We start from the raw sequence: 14,488 nt of genomic DNA, 5'->3' as shown, positions 1-14,488 counted from the left end.
TGAACAAACCCCCTAACTGGTTTTGGCCACCCTCACTGACAAACTGATGTTCACCTCACTCCACAAATCACTCCTCCCTTTTGACCTTCACACACTTCTATTTTCTTAAATCCCGTGCAGTGTGTTTGCCATGTAGGCTGATGGCACTGATAGAATACTACGTTGTATAGCAACAGAACTAAACTCTTTAGGAGATAGTAGGAACTACCGATGCAGGAGTCTGAGATACCAAGGTGTATCTTTCAGAATCTTTCTGAAGAAGGGTCCAGACCAGAAACATCAGCTTTCCTGGTCCTCTGATGCTGCTTGGCCTGTTGTGTTCATCCAGCTCCACACCTTGTAAACTCTTTAGGACTTCTGTACGTACTCTTCATGGATTCCTAGAGCCATAAGATCTCTGCCCCTCCCTCTACAATAAGCCATATCTTCCTGTCAATCTTTGCTAAAACAATAAATAAAAGCCAGAAGATTAAATCCCAATTTCACAAAGTGTGAAGCTGGATGAACACAGCAGGCCAAGCTGCATCTCAGGAGCACAAAGGCTGACGTTTCGGGCCTAGACCCTTCATCAGAGAGGGGGATGGGGAGAGGGTTCTGAAATAGATAGGGTGAGAGGGGGAGGTGGTATCAATGTGGACTTCACAAGCTTCAAAATCTCCACCTCCCCCACTGCATCCCAAAACCAGCCCAGTTCTTCCCCTCCCCCCACTGCATCCCAAAACCAGCTCAGCTCGTCCCCGCCTCCGTAACCTGTTCTTCCCCTCACCTATCCCCTCCTCCCACCTCTAGCCACACCTCTATTTCCCACCTACCAACCTCATCCCGCCTCCTTGACCTGTCTGTCTTCCCTGGACTGACCTAACCCCTCCCCATCTCCCCACCCATACTCTCCTCTCCACCTTTCTTCTCCTCTATCCATCTTCGGTCCGCCTCCCCCTCTCTCCCTATTTATTTCAGAACCCTCTCCCCATCCCACTCTCTGATGAAAGGTCTAGGCCTGAAACGTCAGCTTTTGTGCTTCTGAGATGCTGCTTGGCCTGCTCTGTTCATCCAGCTCCACACTTTGTATTCTTGGATTCTCCAGCATCTGCAGTTCACATTATCTCAGATTAAATCCCAATATCTGCTACTGCCATCTTGAAGATAACAGGTGCTGGCTGCCCAAATCTGTTAAAACAAGTGTAATGCCAGTCTAATTACGAGATGCAAACATTGAATTTGAAACACTTTCCACCTAAATATGGAGAATTTAATCACAAGCATTAGCTTGATGGCAAAAATCTGATTTCTGAACTCTTTACCGATTAAGGCATAACGCTTGCAATTCTTTTCGCAGGAAAATTCTGCAACACAATTTTCTCCCCATATTAGTCCTGACCCAAGTTACAGAGTGGTTTGACATGCATTTCCTCAAATTCTTAAACTTTGCCCAAGTGATTATTGTTCTATCCAAAGTTTACACAGTCAACATTGTCAGATCTACAATTCTGGAGATAATTGGAGATAACTACATAAGTTCAATTTCCAGAAAGAGTCACTGAGTAGCAATTCAGTCATGAAAATCATACCCAGTCTAGAGATCAATACTACAGTAGCAGAGATCAGCTTTGTCTACAAACTAATGATTAATCTAGGATCTTCTTGATTCTATAGTTAAAATTCTATACAGCAGCAAAATATTTGAGAATCAATTTAGTGACAACATCAAACTACAATATTGCTACATAAAGCAACTCTTTATTACCTTAGATAATGTTTCAGCCATGGTAACATTTGGTCTTGTGTTTTGAACAAATATGATAGGAATGTCTCTCTGGTCACAAAGCTGCACAAAATGGCTGCCTTTTAGTGAAGCATTATGTGTGAGTTCTCCATTGTTGGCCACAATTCCAACAAGATGACTGAAAATAAAAAGAAGTTGTATTTACAGCCTACTGTCACAACATATACAAACACTCAGGCTGAGTAGTAACATTTGTAACAATATTGAAATTGATGTTAGTGGTTATTTTGAATATTTATTTATATGGTCTATTAGACTGATACCTTGCCACTTATTCAATAATCTCTCAGACTTTCCACCTTCCTTGAAGGTGTTCATAGAGTCATACATCAAGGAAACAGATCCTTCGGTCCAACTAGTCCATGCTAGTCCCTCTTGCTATGTTTGGTCTATATCCCTCCAAACCTTTTCTATTAAAACTTCTCCTCTCACCTTAAAAATACGCCCCGTAGTTTTGAATTCCCCAGTCTAGGGAAAGACCTTTGCTATTCATCTGATCTGTGCCCCTCATGATTTTATAAATCTCTATAAAGTCATCCCTCAACCTCCTACACTTCAGTGAAAAACGTTCCAGCCTCTTCTTATAACTCAAATCTTCCATTCTCAGCAACATCCCAATAAATCTTTTCTGAACCCTCTCCAATTTAATAATATCCTTCCTATAGCAGGACCACCAGAATTGGACACAGTACTCCAGAAGAAGCCTCACCAATATCCTGTACAACCTCGACACGATATCCCAACTCCTATAATCAAAAATTCTCAGCAATGAAGGCAAGCATGTTAAATGCCTTCTTAGCCATCCCTATCTGTCTATCTGTAACGTAAATTTCAAAGAATTATGAACCTGAATGCTTATGTCTCTGTTCTAACAAACTACCCAATGCCATACTTCTAATTGTGAAAACCCTGCCCTTGTTTGTTTTATCAAAATGCAATACCTCACATTTATCCAAATTAAACTTTATATGCCACTCCTCAGCCCATTGACCCAACTGATCCAGATCTCTTTGTACTCTTAGATGACCTTCTTCACTATCCACTATACCAACAATTTTGGTGTCATATGCAAACTGAGTAACCATGCCTCCTATATTCTCATGCAAATTGTCTATATAAATATCAAATAAAAATGGACCCAGTCCCTTTCTTTCTTTCTTAGAAATGATTTAATGTGGTGGGAGCTGTCCATCCACATAGTTATTATTTATGCATGTTCCTAATCAGTGAGAGTTAGCATCTAATTGACTGTACAATGCATCAGGAGTTAGGAAGATAATACTTATACACTGATACAAATTGCAAAACATTTGTACATTAGTGAGTTGTAGAACCCAGGCATATTCCCCCAAAAGGTTGTGATAATATTTTGATCTAAGCTGGGGCAAAAGCAGCGACAAATGTTAGATTTATAAACGTATAAAAAGATTTTAAAAGAACATGCAGCAAAGTCTCTCATCATCAAATCTCAAAGGAATTAGATGTTTTGTAATTCTCAAAGAAAATGTGACCTACTGGGTAAAGCATTGTGTTGTATAACAGAAGAGTCATGTGTTTTCACTGTTGACCTCTGATGAATGAGCTTTAACTAGTTATGGCAAGTGGCCTATTGGGTTCATGGAAAGAACAGTTAGTAAGGGTTCCTATCAATATAGTGTGGAGCTGGAGGAACACAGCAGGTCAGGCAGCAGAGGAGTAGGAAAACTGATGTCTTGGGTCGGGACCCTTCTTCAGAAAAGGGATGGGGGAGCAGACAACAGAGCTAGGAACAAAAAGAGAGTGGGGAAAGTAGGTGGGATGGCGATAGGTGAGTGCAGGTATGAGTGGTGGGGATTGGTGAGTGAGGTAGGAGGAGTGGATAGGTGGGAGAAAAAATGGGCAGATTGTATCGGGTACCTGACACAACCCACCTATCTTTCTCTCTTTACCGTCTCTTCCACCTACCCACTCCTATCTCACCGACCAATCCTCACCATTCCATACTTGCACTCAGTTATCATCATCCCACCTACCTTCCCCAGCTCTAGCCCTCCTCTCTCCAGTTTTTTCTGAGCTCCCTTCCCCTCTGTTCGCAATCCCCGCCTCCCCCTCCCAATTTCTGAAGAAGGGTCCTGGCCTGAAACATCAACTTTCCTGCTCCTCAGATGCTGCCTGACCTGCTGTATTCCTCCAGCTCCACATTGTGTTAACTCTGACTTCAGCAGCTGCATTTCTCACTATCTCAGGGTTCCTGTCAATGTTTCCTCAATGTTGTGCTATCACTAGCAACGTGAAAGTTCCCACACAGTCCATTCACTAGTTGGAAACTTTAAATTACTGAACATGCATAGCAGCACATGAAGGGGCTGTACACTTAAATAAATCACTCATGTATTTCCTCAAACACTAGAGGGATTATTGGGCCCAACCCTGAATGTTCTCCTGTGACTGCCAATTAGAATACGCATTTGGGTATCAAACAGCAATAGCTCTGAGGTGAACAATGCACCACATATAAGGTCATAGATCTACAGATGAATCATAGCCATCTCTACGAAGTATTGTACAGTTGATCCCATCCATAAATTGTACCCCACCAAGATTGAACACCGTCAAAAGAGATAGGGAAGAAAGTTTAGGGAGAACAATACAAAATGAATGAGTGAATGACTGAATGTACCTCTGTCAACACTGTGAGCTCGAGATTGAAGTGTCAGTCTACAATGAGGGTTCAAGAATAGAATGTAACTTGATACATGACCTTCTGACTCAGTGGTGGGAGTGAGGCAAGGCTGATGCTTCAACAGTGGTAAACAATCTTGACTGAAATGATATAACTCTTCACTTTAATTATAGTATTCATAACAACCTTAATCCACTCGGTAAAACAGTTAAGCGAAAGCTCATTATTACTAAACAATGTAGCACCATTGTATTTACATGTCTACTAATACAAAGAATTCCAAAGTGATTAAGCAAAGCTTCACTCAGAAAATGCAGACTTAACTGCAAATCATGCCTGTTGCACACCAAACTTTTCACCTGCAAAACAATTCAAGTGCTATTTTGTCTACACAAAATATGGTTCTTGTATTAGATAACACACTGTGGAGCTGGAGGAACACAGCCAGCCAGGCAGCACCAGAGGAACAGGAAAGTTGGCATTTCGGGTCAGAACCCTTCCTCAGAAAAGGAACTATTCTTGTATTTTTGTTTTTTTAAATTATACATTGTCAAAAAGAATGCTCTATCAACATTTAGAAGGGACATGAACTGAGCTGAATTCCAGAACCACCATGGGATATCTGATTTTAAGAGAACTGGTTACAAGGTCTATTTGAAATATTTGCTTTTCTGATCCTTAGATCATAGCATTATAGAATGTTACAATACAGCAGGATGCTATTTGGCCCATTCTCCTTGGGCTGGCTCTCTGAATATATCTCCAATTAGTACCACCCCCTGTCCTTTCCCCAAATGCCTGGTAATCTTTGCCTATGCAGGTATTTATCCAATTTCCTTACAAAAGTTCTTATGATTGTGTTTCCTTCAGCCTTTCTGATGGAGTCTTCCGGATCACAACTTGAACACAGAAAAATATTTCTCTGTTCTTACGGTGCTAATCTTAAATTTCTGCCTCTATGTTACTGATCCTTGTGTCACTGGGTAGGATTTTTCCTGATTTACTCAAATACTACTTATGTAGCTAAAGTATCCCTACTTGGTTTTCTTTGTCTGCTTTGAGGGTAATAACTGTAGCTAACTACCTTCCCTTGTCAGTCAGTAGCATCACCATTACTGAACCCCGCAATATTATCGAAATAGAGAAGATTGAAGCAGGATGCAACCATTTGGCCCTTTGAGCCTGCTGATCGTCCAACTCAATAGCCTAATCCTGCTTCCTCCCTATAACCTTTGATCCCATTCGCCCCAAGTGCTATATCTAGTTGCCTCTTGAATACGTTCATTGTTTTGGTATCAACTACTTCCTGTGGTAATGAATTCCACAAGCTCACCACTCTTTGGGTGAAGAAATGTCTCCTCATCTCCGTCCTAAATCGTCTACCCTGAATGTTCATACTGTGGCCCCTGGCTCTGGACACACCCACCATCGGGAACATCCTCCCTCTGTCTACCCTATCCAGTCCTGTTAGAATTTAATAACATCCTGGGATTACCATTAGCCAAAAACCGAACTGCATCCGCCAGATAAATACTGTAGCCACAAGTGTTGGTCAGTGTCTAGGAATTCTACGGCTAGTAACTCACCAGCTGCCTCCCCAAAGCTTGTTCACTATTTTGAAGGCACAAGTCAGCAGTGTAAGGAATATCCTTCGCCATTTGAGTGCAGCTCCAACAACACTCAAGAAACACGACATTCAGGGTAAAGGAACACCATCCACCAATTTTACCATTTGTGCCCTGTATCACCAATGCTCAGGTGCAGCAGCATTTAACCGCTGCAGTATTTCACCAAAACGCCTTTAACAGCACCTTCCAAGCCTGTCACCTCCACCGACCTAGAAAGACAAAGACAGGAACTGCGTGGGAGCTTTACCAAATGCAAGCTCCCCTCTAGGTCTCTACTCCTTGCCATTCCTTCATTGTCACTGAATTACACTTTTGGAGCTTTCTTCACTGAGGGTGTATCTACACTAAAAGAACTGCAGTGATTCAAAAAGACAGCTCATTACCAACTGCTACAGGGTTCAGAGCAATGAGCATTAAATGTTGGCCTAGCAAATTTGACTTTTCAATATCAGACTGTGGAACATATCTCTCAGAGAGCTTTATTTATTCTAGGAAGATGCATTTTTAAATGCATATTGTTTTCATAGCTTCCTTCCACAGACTTTAAGATATCCCAAAATTAAACTGAAATCTCTAGCACTAAAATCTCAATACAACAAAAGTTTGCATTTTTTTCCCTTCAATATATTTTTATATTCTTGCCAAATGTAATTTCTTGCACTAATGTAATGCTTTTCAAGCTGTGCTGTAATTATTTCCTAATCCCTAGGATCGTTCCTTGCTAGAATAACGGTACATTGTGTTTGACATGCCGCATTTTTTCTTGGTTTCATGGGTTACCACTCCACAGGACAACATCTCAAATCATTTGCTTCATACTTGAAAAGTAGCCAATGGATCAACTTTGGCAAGCAATGGTGCTAAATCTCACCTTGCATTCAACTACTGTCTTCGTTTTCCAGGCATCACTGGATATCAATGTTGCTACTAAACACCAGTGGCAGAGGGAGTGAATGTTTGTGGACGTGGTGCCAATCAAACAGACCATTTTTCACTGGATTGTGTCAGGTTTCTTGTGTTGTTGTTGGAGCTGTACTCATCCAGGCAAGTGGGGATTATACCATCACACTCTTGACTTGTGGATGGCGGCAGACTTTGGAGAGTTAGGGGTGAGCTACTCGCTGTGGTATTCCTAGCCTCTGACCTGCACAGGAGATGTGTGCCAGTCTCATTCCCCCCACAGCCACTTCGAGGGCAGTGTGCTGTGGCAAAGACAGACGAAGTATGCATAAACAGGTAGTGCACTTCTTACCAACCAGCCAACTAATGTCTTGGTGCTTGTTGGAAAGTTCTGGTGATGAGAAATTCTGCCAAATAAATCTGACACAGTGTGCTCAGGAAACCACCCAAAAATATCACTCCTTTCCATTTCCCGACAGGTCTCGATGATGCTACGTGCTTCGCACTGCTTGACGGACTTGTGGTCAAAAGGTATTTTTCTTGACAAATTTCTCCATGAGAGACAGGTGGTACAGGATGGTCCAACTACTTGGAGTGTTCCGCAGCCATGAGGCCAGACCTTTCCTTCATAATACCAGGGACAGGCAGAACCTCAATAAGTAGTGACACATGCTGTCTATGTACTGAGGGTCACACAGCTCGATGCAGTCACACACAAAGATTGCCATCAGGATGAGGGTAGCATTGGATATGTTCTTCACGCCTTTGTCCAGTGCTTTATATGTAGAGTCCCTTTGGGCTAGGTTCATCTTCAAACTCCAAACAAAATAAAAGATGGCTCGGGTGACTGCAGCAGCACAGCTTCGGGGAAGAGATCAGACCTGGATCACATACAACAACATTGAGTGTGCCTTGCACCTGATGACCAGGTTTTTACCTGCAATGGAGAGACAGCAGTGCTCCCATCTGCCCAGTTTGGTGACAACTTCCTCATAAGTCTTGGCACTTGTCCCAGCCCCTCTGAACCTAATATCCAGCACCTTCAGTAATCCAATAGTGAAGGGGATTGAGTTTCTGGTCAATGGTAACAAACAGGATGTTGACAGTAGCCAGTTCAGCAATGGTAACACTACTGAATCTCAAGGGGCGGTGGTCAGATTGTCTCTTATTGGAGACTGTTATTGTCTGGCATTTGTGTGACATGAATCTTGCTTGCCATTTGTCAGCCCATGACTATTACTATTGAGTGTAAGTATGTTTATACAAAAGTAGGCAAAGTGTATTGTTCTGCCTTACCTGTATGGTACAAAAAAATGCATAATTAACATGCAGATGTAACTACAATGACAACTACGATAAAAAGAATGAAGTTATTGATCTCACATTTCCTTGTTGGCCGATCCGTATAGGAAAGGACGTCTCAAGTTTGACTTCCAGCTTATTTCTGCACAGTACTAAAGGTATGAATTTGGCAGTAAGTAACTAGCTGATGCTCCCCCTTCTGATCAACATATACTGATTGTCTAAAGGTGGACGTGTGGAATCAATGGCTGAGTACAAGATTGGATTGAGCTGTGGTATCCCTATTCACAACTCCCCATGACGGAATGATGTGCCAAGAATCACATGAAGCCAGTTGTGAAACCTTCTCCTGGTAAAATGTCATCACCTTAAGGGATGAGACAAAATAAATGTGGGAAAATATTTGTAAACATAAATATTTAAAAATTATGACAAATTACAATTTGTCATTATCAACACCTTTTAAGGACTACTTTCCATAAAGATGTGAATCACTGGAAAGTAATTTGGATTAGGTAATGGCAGTGCTAAGAATTATTTCAGTATTATCCAGTGCAATTTGTTTTCCCTAGCAAGCATGATACATGCTGTTTACAAAGCAGTTAAAAGCCGCCACAATGAAAAAGATAGCGCAACATTAGAGGAAACCTTTGTTTCAGCCTAATTCTACTAATCCATTTTGGATTTCTTTCAATCTATCCTTATTTGCAAACAGAAACTATAATCTGTTTAAACTAATTAACCACAGTTCATGGAGTCTGGCACTTAATTCTGGAGATTACATCGTCGGCTAATTATCAAAGGTTCATTATTTTACGATACACTTTCCTCTTACGAAACACATAACCCTAAATTATTACATAAGATTTCATTTATTGAGAAATCAAGATGAAGGGCTAGGGCCCACACTGCAAGTCAAAAAAAAATTTTAAAAAGACAAGGTTTAACAAAAAAGTAATAACTTGGAACAAAATGAGAGTTTCAAAAGCCTGAAGCTTAGAAAAAATATCAAAGTCAGAAGTTCCAGTTTTGGGCAAAAAAAGTGATACAATCTCATATTCAAAACAGTAAGCTATTAGGAAGCTCAAGAAGTATTGTGCATTTCTTAAAATTTCTCAAGGACTAACTCTGATTTTATACACTACTTTTTAGTTTTCAGGGCCTCCTTTTTCATTCACACTAATTTACTATGTCATGCAGACATGCAGTAACAAAACCTCTATTTGTATTTGAAAGGCAATGTGATAGAAGTTTATAAAATAGTGAGGACTATAGATACACCGTTAACAGTAATTGTCTTTCCTAGGATAGGGGATTTCAAGGCCAGGGGACAGATTTTTTTAGGAGGAGAGAGATTTGAAAAAGACATGAGGAGCATTTTTTTTTACATGTTCACATGTGGCAAGAACTTCCTGAGGCTAACAATAAAGGTCTTGGGCAGTGGTGCTGAAGAGAGAGACATGGAATACAGGGTCATAGTTCCTTGAAAGTGGAGTCACATAGTGAAGGTGAGATAACAAGGTGTACAGCTGGATGAACACAACAGGCCAAGCAACATCAGAGGAGCAGGAAAGCTGACGTTTCGGGCCTAGGCCCTTTTTCTAGGCCCGAAACGTCAGCCTTTCTGCTCCTCTGATGCTGCTGGCCTGCTGTGTTCATCCAGCTCTACACCTTGTTATCTCAGATTCTCCAGCATCTGCAGTTCCTACTATCTCTGAAATAGTGAAGGCGGCATTTGGTGTGCTTGCCTTTATCAGTCAGCGCATCGAGCATAGGAGTTAGGAGGTCATGTTGTAGCTGTTCAGGACATTGGTTAGGCCTCTTTTGTAATGCTGTGTTCAATTCTGGTCTCCCTGCTATAGGAAAGATGTTGTGAAATTTGAAAGGATTCAGTAAAGATTTATAAGGATGTCACCAGGATTGGAGCTATAATGAGAAGCTAAATAGGCTGGCCAATTTTCCCTCGAGTGTCGGAGGCTGAGGGGTGCGCTCGTAGAAGTCATAAAAATCATGAGGGGCACGGATCGGGTGAACAGCCAAAATCTTTTCCCTGGGGTGGGGGAACCCAAAACTAGAGGGCGCAGGTTTAAGGTGAGAGGGGAAAGATTTAAAAGGGACCTAAAGGGCAACTTTTTAACACAGAGGATTGTGTGTATGGGATGAGCTGCCAGAGCAAGTGGTGGAGGCTGGTACAACTACAACATTTAAAAGGGACCTGGAAGGGTATATGAATGGGAAGGGTTCACAGGGACATGAGCTAAAGGCTGGCAAATGGACTAGATTAATTTAGGATATCTGGTCATCACGGACGTGTTGGGCTGAAGGGTCTGTTTACATGCTGTACAGCTCTATGACTAAGTGGTGAATTGCAACATTTAAAAGACATTTGGGTAAGTACATGAATAAGGAAGGTTTAGACAGATATGGGCCAGAAGCAGATAGGTGGGACTAGTTTAGTTTGGGATCACGTTTGGCATGGACTGGTTGGACCGAAGAGTCTGTTTCTGCGCTATATGTCTCTATGACTCTACGGGGGTTTATGAACTCTCCCAGAGGCAGTATTAGAATAATTCATCAATATCCTCAATGATTATCATCTGCTTTTAAACTTAAAGCCAGAAATCACAGCACCAGGTTATAGTCCAACAGGTTTATTTGGAAATTATTTATTAGCCTGGTGTTGTGGGATTTCTGACCATGTCCACCCCAGTCCAAAACCAGCACCTCCACATCAAAATTAAAGCCATAACTGACAAGGGAGTATCAATTTCAGAGACACTGCAATATTTAAATTGTCAAAAGACAACACATCTTAATTAGCAATAAGTATTTTTTCCTAACATAACCAGAACACACCCAGACACAAAGTGCCATTACAATAAGCACAGACTAGTAAGGCCATAGAGAATATGTAACCATTAGAAATGCACAAAGCTAAATAAAAACTGTCACTGGGCAGTCACCACATCTTGGAATCCAATCTCAGATTTAAATTTAGTAACTGATATAGTGTTCATTACAAACCACCACATTTGCTCCCTTGTAGTGGCACCTGAACTTATGCATCCTTAAGGCAGAGATTCCACTTCCCCACCCACACCCTTGCCTCCCATAATTCGCAATCTCCCTCTTACCCCACCCCACTCGCTGCTCCTCTCTTCCCCTCCTCACCCAAGTATCTCAATTCTAGTCCAATACAGCAACTCAGGTTTGTCTGGTTCACAGTATGACCTCTCGCCTCTTGCTCCCCCCTCAGTCATAGGCTGGTTCTCTCCCACAGTAGACAGAAAAAGCCTGTGCCTGCAACAGCTCCTGAAAGACTGAGTTAACAAAGTGTGGAGCTGGATGAACACAGCAGGCCAAGCAGCATCTTAGGGGCACAAAAATTGATGTTTCAGGCCTAGACTCTTCATCAGAAAATGTGACAGAGACTCTGATTTGCATATAATAATGAGGCTCCTGCCTGATTCAGGTTAAGATCCAGTAGAATGTATCTAGCACCGGTCCCCAGCAAATATGCCAGTGGTGTGGAAATGGCGTAGTGAGTGGTGGACACCTCTTATTTTGGGTGCGATCCAGAACTGGTGGGATAAACAGAGCTACATCCCTGCCAATTCAAATAGGTTCTACTGGACTCTAGCTGAATTTACACTGGAAAGCTAATGAACTCCACAAGGAAATTATATTCCTAATGTATTATGTAGACATTATTATCTTGACCAAGTAGTCATTCCCTGTTTGAGTTCAAGCAGTGATTGTGATCTTTTAAAATCTAGAATTTATACTTAGTCTATTTCATACTTCATTGTATGGACAAAAATCATGCTGAATACAAGCCTGTGCACACTTTCAAGTGGAAATCACTGGCTGATTTTTCCCCCATCTCTTTTGTAACCCAGCGATGCTGAGATTAACTGTGCTAACTATAAACACTGCATAAACAGAAATTATTTACCTAAGTAGTCAGTTTAAATCATAGATTGCTGGTCAATACAAGCTCCGTCTCTTAATGTTAAGAAAATAACTGAAAATAAAAGTAAAATCAGTGTTTATCAAGTTTCAATGTCATTGCTTAGTATTTATGCAAACTGATCACATAAGATTCTGTACTTATGTTAAAAAAAGTATACAATTTATCATTTCTTACCCTTTAATCTGAGCGAAACCAGTTACCAGCGTAGTCCCATATAATGCTTTGAATTCCAGGAACCTACTTCCATCTATCAAACGACTCAGAACCTATAAAATATTAAATACCTTTAAATGTAATAGTTAATTATTTCGAGACACATTGAATATACAAGAAACTAGGTTTCAACTGATCCAAGTTAATAGTGGAAAACTAAACTGTTTTATTGTATTCATTAGCTTTAGACATAGAAAGTAAAACAAAAACGAAGGCAAAATGGAGCAATAATTTCAGAATTGTCAATCTCACTATTTTTAAAATCTCTAAAACAAAACAGAAAATCCATAGTGCTTCAAGAATTAAAATCCAGTTAATCCACTTAGATTTTGATATGCCAAAATATCAGCACAGAAGTTTATACGAGATCTTAAAAATCAGATTGTGCATCTTGAACAGAATAATGCAATACATCCTTCTTGGACTGTCTATTTAGTTAAATAGCCTATTCCATTCTTATGTATTCACACAAGTTTCAACTGTGCTGTTAGCTAACCTTTACAAGGTCTGAGTTCTCATTCTGATCATAGCCAGTGATCTGGCTTATATGTACACAGGTTTGAATTTGGTTGTGATATTCTCCATGACCAAATAACTCTCTAATATTAATTATCTAGGCTCATATAGTGGAAAAGGCCATTTATAAAAGACACATTAGGGCACTGGATAGTTACGTAACCATATCACAGCATGCTTGATGGGCTTGAAAGGCACGGAGAATTGGTAAGGAAAACAAGTGAGACACCGAAAATCAAATCCACAACCACTGAGTGCAAAACCTGATAGAAATTGAACAAGGATCATTTGACACTACTGCACGCACCTCACAAGAATAGCACACCAGAAAAAGACTAAGAAAAAGGATTCTGATCAAGTCATTCCAAAAATGGTCAGGAATTGAAGGTTTATGCAAACACATAGGGATGAAATTATTTCATTAGTCATAAAAACACCCACCAAATGACTATTCCCAAGCATTCTAGAATTTCAGTGGTACAAAAATATCGGGTGGGGTGAATAGTTTACAAATAGAAGAAATACTTCATCGAGTGAAATAAACAAGTGGCACTAACTCAATCGTTAACTATATTATTTTTAATGATTAAACAAGAATGATTATCTAATACATGCTGAAAGACCAACATTTACTACTCTGCAGCATGGAATTTTAAAAAATCATGACAACAAAATTCAAATCATAACAACTAGACATCTATAAGATTATTAAAGTGCACAGACTAGGTTCAATTAGCGATTTGACATCTCAACTGACATACGAAAGGCAGACAGCAACACAAAGTAAAACTAAAATCCATTGTATAGCAACCATTCCAGGTGTATATGCAGAAATAAAGTAGAGCAATTAAAAGGTTTGTGGCTTGTACAGCTGATCCCAAACATCCCCTATTGATTCTGAGGAAGGGTGACTAGACCCGACATGTTAACTGTGATATCTCTCTACAGAGGCTGCCAGACCTGCTGAGCTTTTCCATCAACCTCTAATTTTGTCCCTGTAGATTTCTATCGGTCAGGTATCCATCATGATACAAGAAAATCCATAACTTGTTAGAAGAGTAATGATTTGTAAAGATAAAAGGAAATGAAAAAACTAAAATTCTAAAAATGTATTATGCCAAATTTGAAGCATTAACTCTGTCCCTCTCTCCATAAATGCTGTCAGACCTGCTAAGTTTCTCCAGCATTTCCTATTTTTTACTGCAAGAAATAAACACTGAATGTGATTTTAACTTGACACAAATGCTGAGAGCAGAAGAATAGAGGAGTCAAAATTGCTGTTCAATACTGATTATCCATAGGCACAGTCATCTGGATAGCCCAGGTACCAGCTAAATCAACACAGCCCCTACATTTTCCAGAGGATCAGCATTACAAAAATGTGAAACAATCTTTCACTGAATTTAAATAGGACTAAAGAAAATACCTCAACTATAATAAAATATGATTGGCCACGGCCATTTTGAATGGTGCATCAGGCTCAGAGGGTTGAATGGCCTACTTCTGCTCCT

At 40.4% G+C, this 14,488-nt stretch overlaps 1 protein-coding gene across 1 annotated transcript in view; it reads right to left on the bottom strand.

Annotated features, from left to right (window-relative positions):
* si:ch211-198n5.11 (methylcrotonoyl-coenzyme A carboxylase 2) overlaps positions 1 to 14,488 on the bottom strand; it is a 95,153-nt gene that overhangs the window by 19,748 nt on the left and 60,917 nt on the right. The window contains exons 8-9 of the mRNA XM_048539159.2: positions 12,423 to 12,514; positions 1,745 to 1,901 (exon numbers count right to left, since the gene is read on the bottom strand). Coding sequence (XP_048395116.1) covers positions 1,745 to 1,901; positions 12,423 to 12,514 — 249 coding nt within the window. The remainder of the gene's footprint in view (positions 1 to 1,744; positions 1,902 to 12,422; positions 12,515 to 14,488) is intronic.

The sequence above is a fragment of the Stegostoma tigrinum genome, chromosome 8 (assembly GCF_030684315.1).
Source record: "Stegostoma tigrinum isolate sSteTig4 chromosome 8, sSteTig4.hap1, whole genome shotgun sequence".
Taxonomy (NCBI): domain Eukaryota; kingdom Metazoa; phylum Chordata; class Chondrichthyes; order Orectolobiformes; family Stegostomatidae; genus Stegostoma; species Stegostoma tigrinum.
Note: the sequence above shows the minus strand (reverse complement) of the source record. Positions and strands in the feature narration are given on the sequence as shown.